General features: G+C 33.2%; 1 protein-coding gene across 2 annotated transcripts in view; it reads right to left on the reverse strand.

Moving 5' to 3' along the window:
- The window catches only part of LOC129242882 (cysteine-rich motor neuron 1 protein), a 213,920-nt gene that overhangs the window by 137,745 nt on the left and 54,508 nt on the right, over positions 1 to 21,667 (reverse strand). For both annotated transcript variants that reach the window (XM_054879781.1, XM_054879782.1), the window contains exons 2-3: positions 4,983 to 5,421; positions 135 to 265 (exon numbers count right to left, since the gene is read on the reverse strand). In XM_054879781.1, the coding sequence (XP_054735756.1) occupies positions 135 to 265; positions 4,983 to 5,179 (328 nt within the window). In that variant the 5' untranslated portion in view covers positions 5,180 to 5,421. The remainder of the gene's footprint in view (positions 1 to 134; positions 266 to 4,982; positions 5,422 to 21,667) is intronic.

Genomic DNA, 21,667 nt, shown 5'->3' on the forward strand with positions numbered 1-21,667 from the left:
GCATGTGGATATCAGTGAAAGACCATCATGTTGCAGTTGATATCTAGAACATTTGCAAAATACCTGTACATTCATTTTATTTTCATTTGCTTATTTCAAATATATATATGTAGATACTAATATGTACAACTTACCCATGCAGACACCTAGCCCGCTGGTTATGGGTAATTTTGTGACACACTGTAGCGGTGGCTCACATTGACCCGAGAAGCCGCCAGGACCACCGCAAGCTTCACCAAGTGTTTTAGCACAAATGCGACAACATCTGGAAAGGAAAAAAGTACAATGAAATAGAACGAGACTTCATATAAAGAAGTGAGATGTAGTGAAACACAACGGAAGAAAATTAAGTCAAATTATGTGAAATGAAATGGAAGTGAAACGCATACAAAGTAATTAGAGAAGGGATAAATTGGGAAGAAATGCGACAAGGAGTGGAAATTAGAAAATAAAATAAAACAGAATAAGAAAATCATTAAAATAAAATGAACTAACAATAAATTAAATTAAACTGCATAAGATAAACGAAAATAAAAATGAGCATAAAATGATACAAAGAAGATAACATAAAAAACTCAGAATGATATAAAATAAAATAAAAATGAAATAAAAAAATTAACTTAATAAAAATAAAATAAATTAAATTGACGGGGAAAAGTAAGTAAAAATAAATTCAATTAGATTTTTAAGAAAAGGGATAAAGATAAAAAAATTAAATTAAACTAAAATAAATTAAATTAAACTACGCAAAAACTAAGAACAAACTAACAAACTAAACTAATAGAAAATAATATGTAAGACAGTATATATATAATAAGTAAAATAAAAATCATAAGCAACACAAATAAAGCTAAGCTAAATAAAAATAAAAAAAGGAAATTCATTAATGAAATTAACCTAAAAAATTAAATTAAAGTTAAAAATACACAAAAAAATTAAATTATTGTATATAAAACAAAATAAAAAGATAAGCAAAATTTAATTATGTTAAACAAAATTAAAATAAACTAAAAAATTAAAAAACAAAATAAAAAGAATGAAAGAAAAAAAATTACTTAAATTAAAAATAAATAAGATAAATGAAACAAAATTAAAATTAAATTAAACAAACCAAAACAAACGTTAAATGAAACTAAAATAACTGAAATAAATTTGGATAACAAAAAATAAAATAAACTGACGTAAAACAAAAAAATAAATTAGAAACAAATAAAAAGTAAAATAAAAAAAAATTATAAAAAATGAGTTAAGTGAAATGGAAGTAAACTAATTAATGTGAAATGCAATAAAGAACGAAATTAATTAAATTAAACAAAAAAAAGAACAAAAAGTCATTTAAAAAATTAAAATACATAAACAAAGAAGAAAATAGTTAAATGAAACTAAAATAAACTAAGACAAATCAAAGCCAAATAAACTGATAGAAAATAAAATAAAAAATACTGTTAACAATCAATTGAAAAAATAAGAAAATAAAAAAAAAAATTTTATTAAACACAATGAAACTCAAATAAAATAAAAATCAAATCAATTAAACAAAATAAAATTGAAATATAACAAAATAAGCTACAGCCTTATTAGATAAAAAATAAAACAAGGTTTGGTATAAAATAAAATAAAGTAAAAAAATATATTACACAAAGTGAAAAAATTTTATATCAAATAAAAATCAATCAAAAAATCAATAAGTTAAGGTAAATGTTACTAAAAAAAATTAAGTCAACTGATCAAAAACAAAAAAAAAGAACAATAATCAAAAGAGAAAAAAGTTAATAAAATATAAATTAAGAAATAATAAGCATAAGTGAAAAAAACCCAAAAATTATATGCAGGGTTGCTAATATTCGACGAACCCATCTGGCAACCCAGTATCTTTTGACAGAGATCTCAGATCGCTTAATGACATACCGCGTTGGAAGCGTCAGTTCAAGCAGATTTTTACCATAGAACAGTACACGCCAAGCGAGCGCTCCCAAATTGTTGAAATTTACATTCAACAAAAGAAGTCAATTGTGAAAACTCAACGTGCGTATAAAAAATTAAATAATGTCAAGAGCTCCTTCTAAGAACACCATTAAACGTTTCTACGAAAGATTTTCGACTGGTGATGCGACCAAGGCGATCGGGTGAAAATATTTCTCTTGTGCGGGCCAGTATTGATACGTCGCCAAGGACATCCCAAAATCGCCGTTCTCAGCAGTTGGGCATTGCTCGGACCACTTTAAAACGAATTATCCTCATTGATTTGCATTTATTCCCGTATATGATTCAATCGACGCAAAGATTGTTGCCTGCGGACAAGCCTCGTCGATTGGAATGGGCCCAAAAAACACATGGGTCCGTCGAATATGGGCAATCCGATATTTGTGGTCAAATTAAATGAAAATGAAAAAAAAAAAATTAAAAACAAAGTAAACTAAATAGAATTAAATTGAAATAATCTGAATTAAATTAAAAAAAAATAAAGAAAGAAATTGAAAAAATGTAAAAATACTTAAATAAAAAATTTAATTAAGTTAAATTGAGTTAAACAAGTTAAATTAATTTAAAACCAAAAAAATGAAATAAATAAAAATAAAAAAGCTGATTTCAAATGCGTAAAACTTACAAGTTTATTTATATGTAAGATAAATAACAATAAAAAAATGAGCAGAAAAATTAAAAAAAAAACTAAAAACAGAATAAAATAAAAAATGTATAAAATTAAATGCAGCTAAAATAACTAAAGTGAAGTGAAATAAGATAAAAAATATTTAAGGTAGTAACATAGTCTGGTCAAATACTCATTTTTTATAGTTATTTTTTAGGATTTTTTTTTTTGTTATTTATATTTATATAAAATAAAGAAATAAGATCATTTTGATTTTATAGTATGTTATTATTGACATCAAATAGTATACAAAAACAATTTTTTTGACAAATTTTTTTGTAGTAGTGTGGCACCAAAGTAGTATGACACAATGGAACATTTTTTTTTGAAAAATAATAAAATGGAGGACTCTAGAAAAGTCCCATTGTAGAACCTGCCTGAATGACAAGGCTGCAGAGTGGTAATCAGTTTATCTTTTTCGTTCCAGATGTCCTGAAGAGCCAAAATCCTGTTGACAAGCAAACTATCTTTGTTTTGTGCCACACCACAACAAAAAAATATGTCAAAAAAAAATTATTTTTGTGTACTATTTGATGTCAATAATAACTTACTATAAAATTAAAATGATTGCATTTTATTTCCTTTAAAAAAATTCCTAAAAAATATATATCATATAATAATATAATATCTATAGAAAATTAGTATTTCACCAGATTACAACCTAATTAAAAATAACCACAAAACAAAAAAATAGAATAGGATAAAACGAGCAAATTACAAGTAAATATTGTACGGTAAATGAACCAAAACAAATTAAATTAAAATAATTAGAATAAAATAGAACGAAGTTATATAAAAAAAAGCAGGATAAAGTAACTAAAGTGCTAAATTAAATAATAAATTTATAATAATGAAATGCGACGAAAGATATAAAATATTTCGAACCGAAATGAATGAAATTATATAAAATAGATATGGAGAGGAATACATAGAGATGGAATTTGAAAGACGGAAATGAAAGGGAATACAATGAAATGGAATTTAGTGAAGATGAAAATGAAATTAATTTAAGTGGAATGAAACGAAAAGGGAATGAGAGGAAATTAAATTTTGAAATAATTAAAATTACATGAAAAATAGAAAAGGTAATGCAAAGAGAAGGAGTTTGATAGAAGGAAACGACGAGGAATAAAATGAAATGGAATCAAATCAAGAAGAAAACGAAACTAATTGAAGTGCAATGGAACGAAAAAGGAATGAAATGAAATTAAATTTAAAAAATAAATAAATAGCAGAAGATTGAATGGAGTAAAAGTAATTGGGATTCAAATAAAAAGAGTGAATTTAACAATATGGAATGAAATGAAATAAAATGAGGGTAAATGCAGTGGAATAAAATCTAAAAAATAAAATCTAATATAATTGAAGGGGACTAGAGGGATGGAATTAGTTCAAAACGTAGTGAATAGCATATAAAAGTAACCAAGTGAAATGAAAGTGAACAAATTGAATTGAGGAAATTAAACCAAATAATAATTGCAAAAGGAATTCAATGAAAGTGATTGCATACAATTAAATAAAATAAAATATGAGTCTAATCAATGAATAGCGAAATAAAATTAAATCAATGAACTAAATCAAATATTTAAAAAGGAAACAAAATTAAATTCAGTTCACTAAATTTACAAAAGGTGAGATGAAGTGAAATGAAATGGGATTAAATTTAATTGGAAAATTAACAAAATGACAAATAACCTCATATCAAACCAAATAGCGGAAACTAGAGGAGAGTGGAAATAATTGGAATGAGTAATTTAAATAAATCAAATGGAATGAAATTAAAAAAAAACGTGAAAAACATGACCCGCTTCTCTCATTTTTTTTCATGTTTTTAAATTACAAAATTTATTGAAAAGAAATTAATGCAATTATGGAATTAATAGATGAAAATAAAACTTATTGAAATAAAAAAGGAATAAAGTGAAATTAAATGCAATAAAATTAATTAATTATAATGAAAAGAACTTAAAAGAGAAGCAAGAGCACTGCAAAGCGTGAATGGATCCTGACACGCAACTCGACATACCAGATTCCAAGTGAAAATTGAATCAATTGGTTACACTAAGTAAGAGCAGTTTCGATTTTGAGCTGCCAATAGTTTTTTTATGCAGTTCTGTCTAGAAACCACGAAAAAATGTTCCAAAAATTGAAAGAAAGTAAAAAAAAAAAGTATGATACACGTACATGCCAAAATTAAAAACGATAAGTAATGGTAATTGAAAGTAACGGAAATACTAAAATTATTTTTCTTGTAATGCAGTGCTGTGAAATTTGAATACTAAAATTATTTTTCTTTGAAATGCAGTGCAGTGAAATTTGAATTTTTGCTCACTTGCAAGGATCCCACAGCATCATGCCCTTCCCTGGACAATCCAGCGAACGTATGACATCACACTCCTTTGGATTACAATAACACTTTAGACCGTTGACTACTCGGCTACCTGCCGCCACCATTATCAGCAGATAGCAGCATAAGTAGATCAAATATGTGCGCAGATTGAGTAAACAAAATTGGGTTGTGGAGCACATTTTGGCTCACTTCCTCTTTTCTTTAATATTATCAAATTCTTTTTTTTTATTTTTTGTTTGTTTTGAAAATGCAAATCAATTGTTAGATTTACACATTTGTATACAAATATTCGTTGCACGAAATTTTATCTATAAAAATCTAATTTACTCTCAAAATGCAATATCAGTCGCTGCAGCAGTCGTTTATTTTGATGAAGCTGTTGAGTAGCCATGATTTCTATTTGTTGTGTTGTAAATGTGTGCTGGAAATAGAAAGGGGAAATATAGGCCATTTATTAGATTTTAGTTAACTGAATATTTTTGTAAACTAATTTTCTCAATATTTTTTTCCCCAAATATAGTGGTTTCTTTCAAAAAATTTAATAAAATCACAAAAATATTTTTTTTTATATTATTGGTTTATTGCACCACGCTCTATATATTTTGAGAATCGAAGTAATTTATTGCAAAAAAATAAATCTGAATAAAAATATTATTATAACCGTTGTTGACTTATTCAAAAAGTTCGTGAGATGGACAAGTTTTTGTTGTTTTTTTTTTTGGTTATTTGTGGGAACGGAGGATAAAAATGTCAGAAACATTCACTTGATGCCGTCGCGCCAATGATATGTGGGGCACGCTCCCACTAAAACAGACCTCCCCTCTTCGACTGACTTCCACCACGGGACCGCATTTGTACTACATCGAGGTTGGAGCCGTGATTGTGGATAACAGTCGCAAAAGAAACCTGCGTCCAGGCTCTCTACCTATGATGTATGGAGGTTATACGTCGGTGATAGTCTCCATTATTCCATTAGGAAGTAAATGGAACTTCAAAAGTGTGCGGCAATGTCGTGTGCGTTACCATCTTGTCTGCGTATAATATGGTCTTGAGTTATTAACTCAAGCGTCCGTAATTGTTCTCGGTATGTCTGAGTCGACCTCCCCTGGAACACTGTTTCATGTTAGCTTTAGCACTTGTCGGGAAGTTCGGTGTGATCAGTCGCGGCACCGGGCGTTAGTATTATTTTGCTCTAGGTGCCGGTACTGAAGCAGCTCTATTGTTCGCCTTTCTTCGTCTTGCTTGTGAAGCGTACGCAATACTTGCTTGGAAAACTTGCATGCAGCATCCCACCAATGTTTTGAAATGCACATAGTGCCAGTTAAATTAGTCTCACTTGGCTGTCTTCCAAGGATAGTGGCTAAATCCTCACGTTCTCTTTCGAATCTTGAACAGTAGAGGAGTACGCGTCGTGCGTCTTCAACATTCTCTGGGCAGGCAGGGCAGAGTGGTGAAGCGGAGAGACCAAACCTATGCAGATAATACTAAACACAGTCATGTCCGCTCAGCATCTGGGAGAGGAAGTAATCCACTTCTCCGTGTCTTCACCGTAACCACGTGTTAAGGTTAGGGATAAGTTCGCCCGTTCAGCGGCCTTAAGGAGAATGATCCCATCTTCGCTGCCATTCGTCAAGTGACGCCATTCGCTGTGTCAACTTTTGGTCCCTTGTAGGTTTTGCACCTTGTCTTGGATAGAGACGGTTTAGTTCACGTGCTCGGATATCCAGTGGAATTTTTCCCGAAATCACGCAAATTGTGTCATCAGATAGTGTCCGGGAAATGGACTAGTAAATATGGCCAACACTCATGGTCTCCACTGCCTTTAAGTCCCTAAGTCTAGATTAACCCAGCTATAACAGCAAGCGTGAAAATAAATATAAGAAATGGGACTCGCTACATATTTCAATGGCTCATCATATCACATAACCGCTTGATAAGCATTTCATCCACAAAATTTTCATTTTTTCAGAACAAAATTAGAACAACCACTGCTTAAGTGCAAAATTGTTTATAGTTCATAATCACCTTAATTGAGGTATTACCTCCTTTCGTTTACATATTTCGGTTTGTTTTTCGATTATCTTTCGTCGATAAATTTCTCGCATTTTAATTATGATATAGAAAAAGCGTTTTACACTGGTTTTTTGACTATTCGCTGCAAAGCATCCTTTTCTTCCTAAGCATTTTCATTAATCGACAATTTAGCAATTGAAAGTAAGCAACAATACCTTTCATTATAGCTTCTTATTTTGGGCATAGGTACAACTCAAATTATTTGAGGAATGGAAGTCAATAAAATAACTAAGTTGTTTAATCGAAACTCTGCAAGTGATTATTCAGAAGCGATTTAGTGCAGTGGCGTTAGTGAACCAAATCTTTCAATAATTCTATTCGTCCTGGATTGTTATGTGCTTCTGGATATTAGCTTATAAGGTTTTACAACCTTCAAAAGGCTGATTGTTTTTATGTGAATATTTCTTTAAGGCTGAAATATATTAAAAAATGTGTACTAATTGCCGGATCATTGGCCCCTTTTAGAAAAAAATTTCAAAGTCATTTTGATGTTCTTTATCCACCATGGAAACCAAACTTGGACTAAGTGATTGGGATTTCCACACAAACACACTTGGCTGCTTCGGCTGCATAAGCCTAAGCGATTTCAGGCATGCGCTTACATTGTGTTATCAGAAAGCTCAAAAATGCATTTATTTTTCGCAGTAGATCAGGAAATAGGGCGTCGAATGTGGCCTTCCAATTGTCATATATTCCCAGGTTCATTGGCGTAAGCGCCTTTACATACCCCTAGAAAAACTTTATAATTTTCTTTTTTTTTCGCTTATGTATTTCTAATTTATTTTGTGTTCTGCCTGTACTTATAATTCATAGAAGGCCTTTTCAAAATATGGCAATTCATTTATAAATTTGCATTTGATTTAAGTGTTTTTCCTGTATAATATCCTTTCTTGTAAACAAATTCAACATTTAATATTTTGCTCTTAGATGAGCTGGACCGGTGTTTTCTTGAACACCATTTAAAAGACATGTGATTGTGAGGTGAGAGTGGAGGCCAGTTCATTTGGATGTGATTGAATACAAACTCTGCATTTGCTTGTTACATTTTGTATTAAAAGAAATTTGTAGTCCCCATGAATTTGGGCATTCAACAAGTACCACGAAGCGTTGACTAGGGTGCCTAAAGAACATCATTCAAAATATTAATCCTATAGCTCTATTTTTGGCAAAGATATCCAAAGATCCAAAGATAACCAAATGAATGCCTAGATATAGGCAGTATCACCATGCGGGACTGAGCTAAGGCTTAAGTTGATTTGTGGGCAGATGGTTCTCCTAGTGATAAAGGCTACATGTAACGATTTATTCTCATTCACCTTCAAGCGCCAGCTTTGGATTCATTTGGGGACTTAATTTATGCCAATTTGGAGCTTACAAGGGGCTTCTGTGAGGTCTGCTGCTGTCATCATAATAACAGTGCCCTCAGCAAACGTAGCGGTTAGAGCTCCATTCCTGGTTGGCAGATCAGTTGTATAAATTAGGTACAGAATTGGCCTTAAAATATGCTGTCTTGTGGCGTGCCAGGTTTAATTTGTTTTCGTATTTAACATAGAACAGATTTATTTATTAGATACGATTTCAGGATAAAAGAGGCACTTAGCGGCAATTCTTTGTTTATTTAAATGATAGATCTTAGTGCCACACTCGATCGAAAGCGTTTGATATGTACAGGAAAATTGCTGAGGATTTTTGTTTTTTCGATGAGTCGACAGACCTACCTAATTATCGAATGCTCTTTCCGAATTGATAATTTGGAATTATTTATTTGTTCGCTTTCAATGACAATCATTAAATGCTTAAGGCAAGTAGTGAAAGTAATGAATGGAAATTTCTTGAACAAAGTAGCCAGTGACTCCAGCAGTTTATAAGACGTACAAATAGTTGGGTCACGACTGGCACAATTAAGTTACTAGATACTGTAGCAGGTTAAACTCCTACCATCCAGAATCGACCCCAACATACTAAACATATGTCCGGCATGTGAAGGCACCCCGCACGACACTGACCATCTTTTCACATGCCACATCAAACCCACTCATCTAATACCGCTCGTCCCCTGGACCCAACCTGTCGAAACAGCTAGTTTCATGGGCCTACCGTTAGATGAGCTAGACTAAGACGACCGGTGATTATACTACACTGACAGGGCAAAGTTACAATAACAACGAAAAAAAAGTTATTTTTTCTGGATGTAATGGATATTTTTTCTGCAACTTAACTCTATTCATGAGGAATACCCAAGCTCAACTTAACCTCAAAGAAGAAGAGAATTGTGAAATCGGCTGTCACAGGAAATTATGGGGCCAATAGAAAGGCAGCAAGCCTCGAAAAAAAGAAAAACAATTTATCAATTATATTTTATTTGTGTGAATTAAAATGCGTTCCTTTGAGGCAAACTTCATATGCAAATATTTTCAGCTTCACAAATATTAAATTTTTTCTGAAATAATGACACAAGGGGCTATGTAAAGCAATTCTTTCATATTTTCATAGCATGCGAAGTTTGATTGTTATGTGTGCATATTGTCATATGGTTCAACATAGCGTATAAGTAACATTTGTATGACTACCATTAGCGCTTCCTACTAACCCGTCTCAGAGCGACTATTTTAGTTTTTAACTTTTTTATATTTCAATTATTCTATTATTATTTTTCTATTTTAACTTTCACACAAATTTGATTGATCGAAATTTCAATTAGTCATTAGTTTCGAGTGGAAGCATTTAATTGTCCAAAATCCAAATGAAGCTCGACTAGATTTGCCAAGCTTACGTAAGCACTTCTAATTTTATTTTTTCAAACACTTTCAACATTTTAGAATACTTCTCTTATTTTGGCTTTCATTCGTACTCAACCCAGTTGGAAGAACAATAAGTGGCAAATAAACTCGCAGTTTTTATAATCTCCTCTTTTCCCATTTGCAATTCTTACTGCTTAGTGCTAATATACACTAAACTAACCAAAGCAATCAGTGCATGTTTTTTAGCAAATCGAGAACTTTGTGAGAATGAAAGCATTTGCGAAAATATAGCAAAACAGAGGTTGAGAAAAACTTTACAAAAAAAAGGAAGGCAACGGAGATTATTCTTCGTTAAATCAAATAAAATGACAACTCAAATTCAAAGCAAAAGTGGCAGCTCAGTAGAAAGTAGTGGAAGGAAGAATAGGGCAATAAAAGCTATGCTGTACTCTTTAGGAATGAGCTGAAAATACAAAGTTGGTCAAGCCAGAATGACATTGTTGCCACTACGAATATTGCAAGAACTTCAAAGTGTTGGCTGGTGTAAGTAGTTAAGTGGATTTCTTAGCAAACGAGAATTGGTGATGGTGACAAGCAAATGACTGAAAAGCTGACTAAAAAAAAAGGAATTTAAGAGAAAACTCATCAATATCAATTGAGACAAGTGACCATTCAGTTTTGGAGCGAATAACCGTTGAATGTCTTTAGAAAGCAAATCAAATGATTGGTTTATTCTTATAAGTACAAAATACTTGGCGCAGTGATTGCTGTTAGAATACTTCTTTGAATTGTAGTAAAAATACTCGACTTGGTCACGAAAAAAGTGGAGCGTTGCAGGAGGTAATAGAGTCTGCAGTGTAGAGGAAGTTGTTAATGTAGATTTGGAAAATTGGATATGCCATGGAGAAGCTAAAGGAGCTGCTGACAGTAACATTTTGAAATAAATCGCATTTTATTTGGTAATTTGATAAACTATCTTTCAAATAAGTATTTTAACAGTTTGCTAAAATGACAAAGAAAAAAGATTAAAAATAAAATTGTGCGAAAAACGCAGATTATTCGCTTAAGATATACTTTTTTTGTGAAGAAATTCTGGTATTTTATTTATTGATGTTTAACATTTTACTTGTATTATTACTATGAAATGAGACTTTTTTTCAATTTCAAACGTTCATTAACAAAAAATGGTTACAAATTTAATCCTCAAAATAATAGTCATCGCTAGCGACACATTTTCCCATCTCTCAAGCAATTTGTGGATGCCGCGTCAAAAAATTGGCCGTCTTTGGCCGCAAACCAATCATCGAGCCACTTTTTGGCTTTTTCGCTGCTCGGAAAGTGCGTGGCCCATCGATGCAAACAAATGATAATCGGAAGGCGCCAAGTCTGCACCAGCGGCTCCCAATCGTATGTCTCCACCAATTCCCGGGTTACTCTTGTTCGATGTGGCGGTGCATTGTCATCAAGAAAAATTACTTTGTGACGCCGATCGCAAAATTCTGGGCGTTTTCGGTGTATAACACTGTTCAAATCAGCCAATTGTCGTGGGTAGCGTGCACCGTCAACTGTTTCATCAAGTTTTAATAGCTCGTACGAAGTCACTCCACGCTGATCCCAGAAAACACACAGCATTGCCTTGCGGTCGAAGCGATTTGGTTTGGCCGTTGTTTTTGGCTTGTGACCGGGTCGACCATACGATCGTTTACGCTTGGAATTGGAGAAATACACCCGTTTTTCATCACCCGAAACGATTCGATGCAAAAAGAACTTCCTCTTGAACCGGGAGAGCAGCATTTCACAAGTGGTTTTTCGATGTCCGCAAATCGTAGTTTGAAGGCACGAAATTCGATATTTTTAAGAGCGACAAAAATGCATTGTTGTATGAAACGTAACAAACAATGAACTGAATGAAAAACTGATGACAGACGAAAAAAAACTTATGTGGATATATTCAGGCAAATTCATAAATTTTAGAATTTCAAAATCAGTGAGCTTAGGAGGATTTTTTTAAATGATGTATTTTTTTGTTTTTTGTTGTTTTTCTCTCTCAGATTTTCACAGAAATCTTATTATTCCTAGGAAGGAAGAACTCGGTTTGACAGAAGTAATTTTTTTGAGAGCAGTGTTGATGATTGCATTGAAAAATGCCAAAAAAAAAATTCTAATACTGCTTTAGATGAATTAATATATAATTTATATAAGGGATGCTAATAACGGGATTGCAGTGTTGTAGAATTATTTTGGGACTTACCCTTAGATTTTCAGTAGTTAAGGGACCCTGTGGTCTAGAAGTTTCAAAAAATCGATTTTTTGTTTTTTCAATATTTCGAAATACTGTGAAATTTTCATGCGGAAATTCCCAATATTATAGCTTCTACAGCCCACTAACTAGATAGAGAGCGGTACGCGCGTTCCTGTACTTCAAACTTTGAACTCATTCATCTCTAAACGACTTTTTCGACCTGGTGTTGTCAAAAAAAAAAAAAAACCTATTCAACCGAATCGCCTAAAATTTTAATATGTTGTTCACAACATCAATGGCTATAGCCCGTACTAGAATCATATTATTATTTGAATTGTTTCGTTTTTTTTTATTAAAAAACTGAAAAAAAATCAGATTTTTAGAGCGTCAAATTCAAAACCGTGCCATTTTGTTACATTTTTTTATTTTTATTCTAGTACGGGACATAGCTACAGTCATATCAATTAATAATTTTTTTGGGTTTTGTGTTCCATATAAATAGAAGCGCCAAAATGGACAACACCGTCAAGTCCAATTTTACGGGACCGCCAACTTCAGCACCACTTTTAAAATTATAAAAAAAAAATGTTTTCATTTTGGTATGTAAAATAAGTTAAATAAAAATCATGAAAAAATTAAATACCGTTTTTCGATTTTTTATTGTAAAAAAAAATTTTTAAATACCCTAACTTTTCGAGCTCTACACTACCGGGACCCCTCAAAAAGTAACGTTTTTATGCTATTCTGTAATTTTGCGAATTCTGGATACCGAGTTCAACAATTCCGAAATACTTTGATTAAATTTTTTTGAGGTAATCTCGTTTTCAAAATTTCCACTGATCAGTAATATAAAAAAGTTATAGTTTTTAACGTATACAAATTATTGTAGTAAAGGGTGGTTAAGTTTTAAGAGCCGGTGTTGATTTTGAATAAAATACAATTTTTTTAGGAAGTTATTGTCATTACTCTTTATGATAATACTGGTATGGTTCAATTACGTATGGAACAAAATATCGGCGAAATGACCACCGCGGCCTCGGCGGCACACCTCCATCCGATGGTCCAAATTTTCGATGACGCTGAGGCATAATTGGGGTTCTATGCCGTTAATGTGCCGAATTATCTCATCCTTTAGCTTTTGAATTGTTGCTGGCTGATCGATGTACACCTTTTCTTTCAAATAGCCCCAAAGAAAGAAGTCCGACGGTGTCATTGACGTTTAGGTGTGGTTTACATTCAACATCGGCCCTTGAAATTTAACCACCCTTTATAAAACAATGCATGAGTTTCTATCGAATTTGGGAAAGTTATGTGCCGGGATTCCGAAACTGCATTAAAAGTATCCCAAAGTTTCAAGATCGACACCAGTAAATGGCTTATTGATTTTCTACTGAATTTAGGGATTTCATTCCTAATCCGCGACTACATTAAAAGTGTCCCGAAATTCCGCATTCCAAAATTCCCGCTTATATTGGCATCCCTACTACTTATACAAGTATTCTCTATTGCAATACTCAACTATTTGAATTTAGTGGAAAGGCAGGCAGAGTCATCACGTGTCTTAGAAAAAAAATTGAAAAACAAACAATGGAAACAAAAGCGGGAAATTAAATAGCAAATTGCGCGCCAAAACAAAGCCAGCAAATTACGAGAAAAACAAACAAATGGAAAATGAGAAAATCACAATAACAAAGTAATGATTCAGAGAAACAAAAAGCATTTCAACAAACCTTAGCCTTGGTTTACATAATGAAAAGATAAAACAAAGTCTTAAGATAATCAATTGCCGGCAGCAATGAGCAAAACAAGCACAGCCATACTAAGAAAACACTGAGGCGAAGTACGATAAAAAATGTAATGAAGAAAAGATGAAGGAAGAACAAAAGAGCAAAAAAATTAAAAATCCAATGTAAACAAGGTGAAAGCGATGCAAGTAGGTATATGTACACAAATACAGGCATGTGCATGCACACATACATACGTATATGCCAGCAGATTCGGTAAAAACATCTTCTGCGAATGCTCTGCCCTTAGAGGCGGAAAAAGCTGCCTTGGCTAGACATTGACCTGTCACAAAGCCCACGAGCTTCATTAGAAAATATAAAGACTTTTTTTTTACTGTTCAAAATAGCATTACTGAAGACATTTTTTTGCTTGGCTTTTTTGTGCTTTTTTCTATGAATTCTCTGAATTAGCTGCAAGCAGCGCCTTTGTCTACAATCCAGTTTCACATAATTAGCTCCAACAGCAAAATAAGGGGATGGAAGAAAACAAGTTTTGTAAATTTTTTTCAATATTCAGAAACGTTAGGAATATTTGGGAAAAAATAAATTACAAAAAGACGAAACTGGCTTTTGCGCAATGAAAATTGTATTGATATCAAAAATTTATAAATTTTTCCAATGATTTCCCGACTACCTGTAGCAAATATATGTATTTCTGATGATTTGGCAGGCGAGACAGTAAAAGTAAAAATCATTGGAATTTAAAATGTAACAAAATTAAGAATAAGTCATGGGGAATTATGTAAGCAGGAACAGACAAACGACATAATAGGCAAAACTAAAAATGAATGGAGATTTTTTATATTTTACTTGGGGCTACTAGTCAGCCAGGTACTATTGATTTCAATAGTAGAGTACAACAGCTGGGTACTTCATGACATATAAAAACTAACCAATATTTATTTAAAAAAAAGAGGAAGCCGCTAAAAGTATTACAGGGAGCAGCATCAGTAGCGCTTGAAATTACTATAAGTTGAACCAGATTTAAAATATGGTATTTGAGTTGTCTAAACTAAATGATGTGTTACCAGCGAATTCAAAAGCACTGTTAAAGCAGAAAATTGTGAAGTGAAAAAAATTTAGTATCTGATCATTTTTTACCATAATTTTTGCAATTATTGTTGGACGCTTGGACAGCTGTGGACAATTCACTTTGTGCCTGAGCTGGTTTTGATTTGCTCGAAATTTCTTTTCCGACTGTAGAACAAAACATATCAAAAACGCGGTAGACATTTCATGTTGAACTGCCATTCAGTAGTGCCCCGGCTTAAAATTCTGGGTATTAAACATCAAATGATAGAAAAGGTTTTTTCTAACACCGGTTCCCCCTCGAAAGGCAATAACAAATTTCCGCGTGTATTTTCGCTTGCATTTATAAAAAAACATCTCTTGAAAAATCCGTCGACTTTTTGGAGGCGCATAAATCCTCAAAATGATACTATATAGTGGAGGATGAGCTCGGTCAAACCCAACAGAATGGGTGTAAGCGCCAATTATATATTTATATGTACGAGCGCGGTTCAATAAGTACCCGTATTTGGCGAAAGAGGGCCCTCCTGAGGGAATTTGGTATTCGCATCGCGTGCTGACATCTATCAAACGACGGCAAAACCAAATTCACACTGATTGATGTTCGTTTGGATTTGGCAGCTATTTTAGTAAGACGTGTTTTGTGATTTTCGCTAAGATGGAAAAAGAGCAGTATCGTTCGCTAATTCGCTTTTTGTTTTGGGATGGGAAAAAAAGCGAGGAGATAAAAGCAAAGTTGGATATTGTCAACGGGGACGCTTCGCCATTTATGACCACAGTCAGATATTGGTTCAACGAATTTGAGCGTGGGCGAACCTCCGTTTTTAATGAGGAGCAACCAGGAAACTGCGGTTACCGAGGAAATCATTCAAAAAGTCCACGATATGATTCTCGCTGATCGACGAACAAAGGTGCGCAAAGTGCGCAAAGTAACAGAAGCCATAGGTGTGTCGACTGGATCGGCAATTAATATTTCAGATAAAAAGTTCGCGATGAAAAAATTCTCGGCCCTATGGGTGTCGCGATTGCTCAGAAGCAACAAGAAGTGCATGCGGCTGTGTTTGGAATAATATAAGCGAGATTGGAAGACATTTTTGCGTTCAGTGGTCACCGTTGATGAAACCTGGATTTATCATTACACACCAGAAACTAAGCAACAATCAAAACAATGGATTTCTCCCGGAGAATTTGCTTCAGAGAATGAGAAACAGTCGTGTCGGCTGAAAAGATCATGCCGATAATTTTTTGGAGTGCGTACAGCATCATTCTCATGGATTTTTTAGAAAAACGAAGAACGATCACTGGATAGTACTACTGTGAGTTATTGGATCGCTTTCACAAAAAATTTAAAGGCCCTGTTCCACCATGATAACGCATCAGCACAATCGTCCGGAGTTGTCGCCGCCAAACTGCATGAATTGCGTTATGAATTGCTGCCACACTCCCGTATTCACCAGATCTGGTTGTTTGCGACTTTTTCTTGTTCCCCAAACTTGAAGTAATGGCCCGCGAGAAAAAAATTTAGTTCAAACGAGGAAGTCATCGCAGAGAGAGGCGTATTTTGGAGAGTTCGACAAATCCTATTCTTTGGGAGGGTAAAAGAATGGTCGTAGCGTTGGGAGAAGTGCATCTTTCTAAAAGGTGACATTGTTGAAAAATAAAAATAAAGAATTTTAAATGGTGCCTCCATTTATAACACGGGTACTTATTGACCCCAACTAGTATAAAAAATATTGGGCTCGTAAACATAATTCACAAGTTTTCCAAAAGAAGACACCCTAAGTTTTTTTATTACCTGGCGGAGCAGAGTTTGCCTTCTTCTTCTGGACTAAAAATTTAAAGGCTCTCGAAAAAAGTGTTGTTATAATCAAATTATGGTACAGATGCAGAGGAAGTTAAGAGCAATGGTGAAATTTGATATTTTTTTTAAAAGCACCCGATCAGCTCTTGTTTGGGAAAGGCTTAAAATGTTAGAAAAAATTCCGACGGGACGCGGATTTATAAGTTTATGGGCCTCCAGCGCTTTCCCTCTTGTGACTTTGGAAAGTGTAACGCAACTTTTTGAACCAGCAGTAGAATTGATTACATTTTTGAACAGCTAATATTTAAGTAAGCCAATTTTCAAATGTTGTGTTGTTAGTTGTAGTGTACAACAAGAAATTTATAAGATTCACTCCTTAGCTATGTGCAACCTTCCAAAGGGAAAATTTTTATTCATATCCTTTGACAGGTATGCGCATATTGGGGTATGTACATATTAGGCCGGGTCGACCTCCATACAAAACAGGTTGAAACAACCACTCCTCATTTAGAAACTTATGTGAACAGTAGTTTGAAGCACAAGAGAAAGTTTTTGAAAAACCATAAAAACCGTTGAAATAAATTTGTCGCACAAGAGAAAGTTTTTGAATTTCCACAAAAATCGTTGAAATAAATTTGTCGTCATAAATCTTGCTTTTGATGATACATTTTTGTAAAAAATATACTGTTGTAAAGAACATGATCATTCCTACACTCTGTTCTAAATATTTGTGTCTCGGAAAAATCTCGTTTTTGAAAATTTATGTTTCAGCTATCTTAAAAAAAAGTTTTCTCTCACCCTTTATTTTTTGTCATAACTTTGGCATTTGTTGCCCGATGCTTTGTAGCAAAGAACTTGATGATTTTGTTCGTAAGTGTTTTATATTCTGAAAATATAATTTTTTGGAAAAGTTATATGGAAATTGTCTAAAACCACAAAAAAAAAAAAAAAATGTTCGGACCACCCTAAACATTCTAAGATGAGTCGATTTTCTAAAATCTGAAATCTGAAAGTCAGTTCCTAATTGGAAACTTAAGTGAAATATCTCGGAAAAAAAATGTACCAAATACAAAATTTTTCGGACCACCCTAAATATTTTCTAGGATGAGTCGATTTTTTTAAATCTGAAAATCTGAAAGTCTGTTCCTAATTGAAAATTCACGTGAAATATCTCGAAAAAAAAGTTTTTACCCAAAAAAAAAAATTTCGCACCACCCTACAAAATTCTAGATGAGTCGTTTGCCTAAAATCTGAAAATCTGAATGCCAGTTCCTATTGAAAATTCACGTGAAATATCTCGAAAAAAAAATTTTAACAAACAAAAAATTCGGATCACCTTAAAAACTTTTTAGAACGGGTCGATTATATAAAATCTGAAATCTGAAAGTCAGTTCGAAATTGAAAATTCACGTGAAATATCTCGAAAAAAAAGTTTAACAAAAAAAAAAATTCGGATCACCCTAAAAACATTTTAGAATGGTTCAATTTTATAAAATCTGAAATCTGAAAATCTTAAGGTCAGTTCCCAATTGAAAACTTACGTGTTGCCAAAAAAAAAAAAAAATGTTGCCAAAAAAAAAATTTCGGACGACCCTAAACAATTTCGAGGATGGGTCGATTTTCTAAAATTTGAAATCTGAAATTCAGTTCCTAATTGAAAACTTGCGTGAAATATCTCGAAAAAAAATGTTCCAAAAAAAAATATTTCGGACGACCCTAAACATTTCCTATGATTGGTTTATTCTTTAAAATCTGAAATCTAAAAATCTGAAAGTCAGTTCCTAATTGAAAACTTTGAAATATCTCGAGAGAAAAAATTTCTTACCAAAAAAACAAAAAAATCGGTCCACCATAAAATATTTCTTGGATGGGTCGATTTTCTAAAATCTAAGAATCCCTTTCTTTTAATTAGAGTGCTCAAAAATTATTAAACTCTTGCCAGGAAGAAATAGGGAAATGATCAATACCAAGTAAAGGTTACTTAAATTTGTGATGTCATTCTATGTGTAATATGTAATATTTTTCATAAAAATTGGGCATTAAAATTATGTCTCCAAAAAATTTTGCGTTTTTTAGAGTGATCGAAAAAATATTTTTTTCCCCCTTTTTCGAAATTAATTTCAAATAATCTTGTAACGATGGGCCGGCATTTTTCCGCATTTATTTTTCTAGTCGCTCTAACGCACACAAAAAAATAAATTTCGGTGGTTCTTAGGGTAGATGGGTAGGTTCCGTTTCGAAATCCTCTTCAAGCCAACAGATTTTTTTACTTTTTTTCGATCCGCTCTACTGCACGCAGGTTTGTATATTTAAAACAGTTGTTTGTAATTTGATTGAGCAAAGCAACTGAAATGCTCAGTTAGTACTAAGCAAAATCGCTGAACTAGAAAATATGCAAACGGCAAGAAAAAGATGGTGAAAGAGGTAAAATAGGAGGCTGAGGTAAGAGAGAATGAAATTCCTAAATCACGTTTGGGACGCTAAAATACTAGCTAAAAACGTGAGCATAGATAATCAGCATGAAATGCAAGAAATAAAATAAAATCACACAAAAGCACGTAATTTTAAGCAAAGAGGGAATAAACGAGCGAAGGGCTCGGGGAATTTACTAATATTACAGTTATGCTTGAATAAAATTTAACATTTGCACAGTCACATACCAAAAGCAAAATTACCAAGTTTCTAAGAGGCGACGACTACGCCGAATAGATGTAAATACACGCTTGTACATAGTATTTGCCTGCGGGTGTGTGTGCATTCAACTTACACTCAATACCCACGCACTCAGCAATGATTAGAGTAGAGTGAACGCTGACTTGAACATGAAGCGCCAAGCGTAAAATTGTTATTATACACGAGCAGATAAAATTACACGTAATAATGGAACAATCTTTGCTGTGCTGATGAGAAGGAGTTGACTGCCATTCTGTGGTCATGGCGAATGAGTAGTCACGAAACTAGACAAGCAGCGTCTGACAGTGTTAAAGAAGCAAGTAAAACAAAAATAAAATAAATACACGCAAGACAAATGCTTTACTGGTGGTATGTGTGACAAACAAGAAGAAGAAGAGAAGCAAATGAGCAAAGTTGTTTTTAGAAGCTACATAAACACGAAAATGATTGAAGCCAAAGGAAGCTGAAAGCGGTTGTGCGTGTGTGTGAAAGTGATGTGTGGGTAAGTAACATTGGCAGGTCAGCACGTCAGTACATCAGCAGCCCTTAGCAGACCATAGCAGGCAGCATAAATGTTAGTGTTATTATGTAGCTCAAACTAACTATAGTTCAGTGTATGAATTCAATGGAGTTTAGCGCATGAAAAGTGGCTGTGTCTGCCACACAGCCATACACACACACACGCAGATAATTTACATGCCCAGCAGCAAGTCGAACTGGTTTCGAGCTAGCGTATAACTAACTTCTTTCCAAAGCCGTCTGTACACGCTTGACCGCTTGAAGAAAAGCAAATGCAGAGACCATCGGCAGAAAAATTATAAAATTTCAAATGAAATTTTCAGCAGTTTCGAATTATGTGAGCTATAGAATTACACTCAAGAAAGAAATTCTAAAAAAGTGCGAAATTCTGTTGAAAATTTCATGATTTTTTTTTTAATTTTCAACAAATTTGAAACTCCCTCTTATACGGATTTTATTATACCATTAACTATATTTTCATAAAAAAATATTCACATTGTGAATATTGTAAAAAAATCTGTGTGCTAAAACTTTTATTGGCCTTGTTTTGCTTTTTTAACATTTCTTATTCCGAAGTAATGAAAATATTTATTTCACATTCCAGAAAGTAAAAATGTCCAAAAAATAAAGAAAATTATATGATATTTTTTACGAGATCGCTTTTTACGAATTCCGCAAGGAAAGTGAAAAAATGAAGAACAAAATATTTAAAACAATCAAAGCATACCACAACGGAAGGCTGTAAAATTTTGAAATTTCTGAGTGATTTGAGAGCTTTGCGTGTGTCGTGAATAACTTTTTTTAATGTCAAGTGATCTAAGCATCTTGAAAAAAATCTCATCATAAGGTAAACGATTGTGAGATAAAGTACGTTGGGTCAACAACCAACCAAGCGCATTGAACAATAATTTGCGATTGACAATTACAAGTTAGGCGTATTTAGAAACTTTGTCAAAGTCAGCAAAAGATTCAGCGAAGAATAACTCTTGTCAAGAGGTGGTACTTTTTGAGCAATTGAAAAGCAGATTCCTCTCTTTACGCACGAAAAAACGCTCTATCAATCACTCACTCTCCCAGCTTTACTATATGGCGCCATTCACGATTACGAGCTTTCGATAAAAAAAAAGATCTATGATTCAATTTTCGTAATGCATACCGAATAAGATACTGCCACGAGCTGTACGCTGAAATAAACGTAGTGAAGCGCATTATAATTCAGCAGCTGCGCTAGGAAGGTTATGTTGAGCGAATGGACAGCAACGCTCAAGCAAAGAAGATGTTGTCTTCGAAATGTACTGGTAGAATTTGCAACAAAAGACGTCCTTATCTACTTTGGAAAGACCAAGTCGACGACGACGTGACCGTCTTTGGTTGTTGTTGTTGTTGTAACAACATAAACAATCCCCATACATATACTGGGAATGCTGCTGAAGTGACAGTCCTTGGCCGGATATAAATCCGGGTCGGACCGCCTTGGGTCGTACTAACTGGCGTCAACGCGCGCAATGCAGTGGGATTGGCGCAACATTTTGGTAGCGACCAAGATCGACCATCGGTTGTAGTTGTCAGCTAAATAAGTAAGTAAGATTCAAGTATTTTGGACATAATCTTAAATTGGACATAATTTAATTTATTTATGAGTTGATTTGATTATGATAAGAAGAAAAAAAAAATAAAAAAAAGAATCAAATACTTCTGAGACTTATTTAATGTCGATTGGCATATAAATTTTTAAAGTCAAATATCTTCGGTTCTTTTTAAAATAAAATACACATTTTAAGAAATTTTTTTTTGATATGTAGTAT

The sequence above is a fragment of the Anastrepha obliqua genome, chromosome 3 (assembly GCF_027943255.1).
Source record: "Anastrepha obliqua isolate idAnaObli1 chromosome 3, idAnaObli1_1.0, whole genome shotgun sequence".
NCBI lineage: Eukaryota > Metazoa > Arthropoda > Insecta > Diptera > Tephritidae > Anastrepha > Anastrepha obliqua.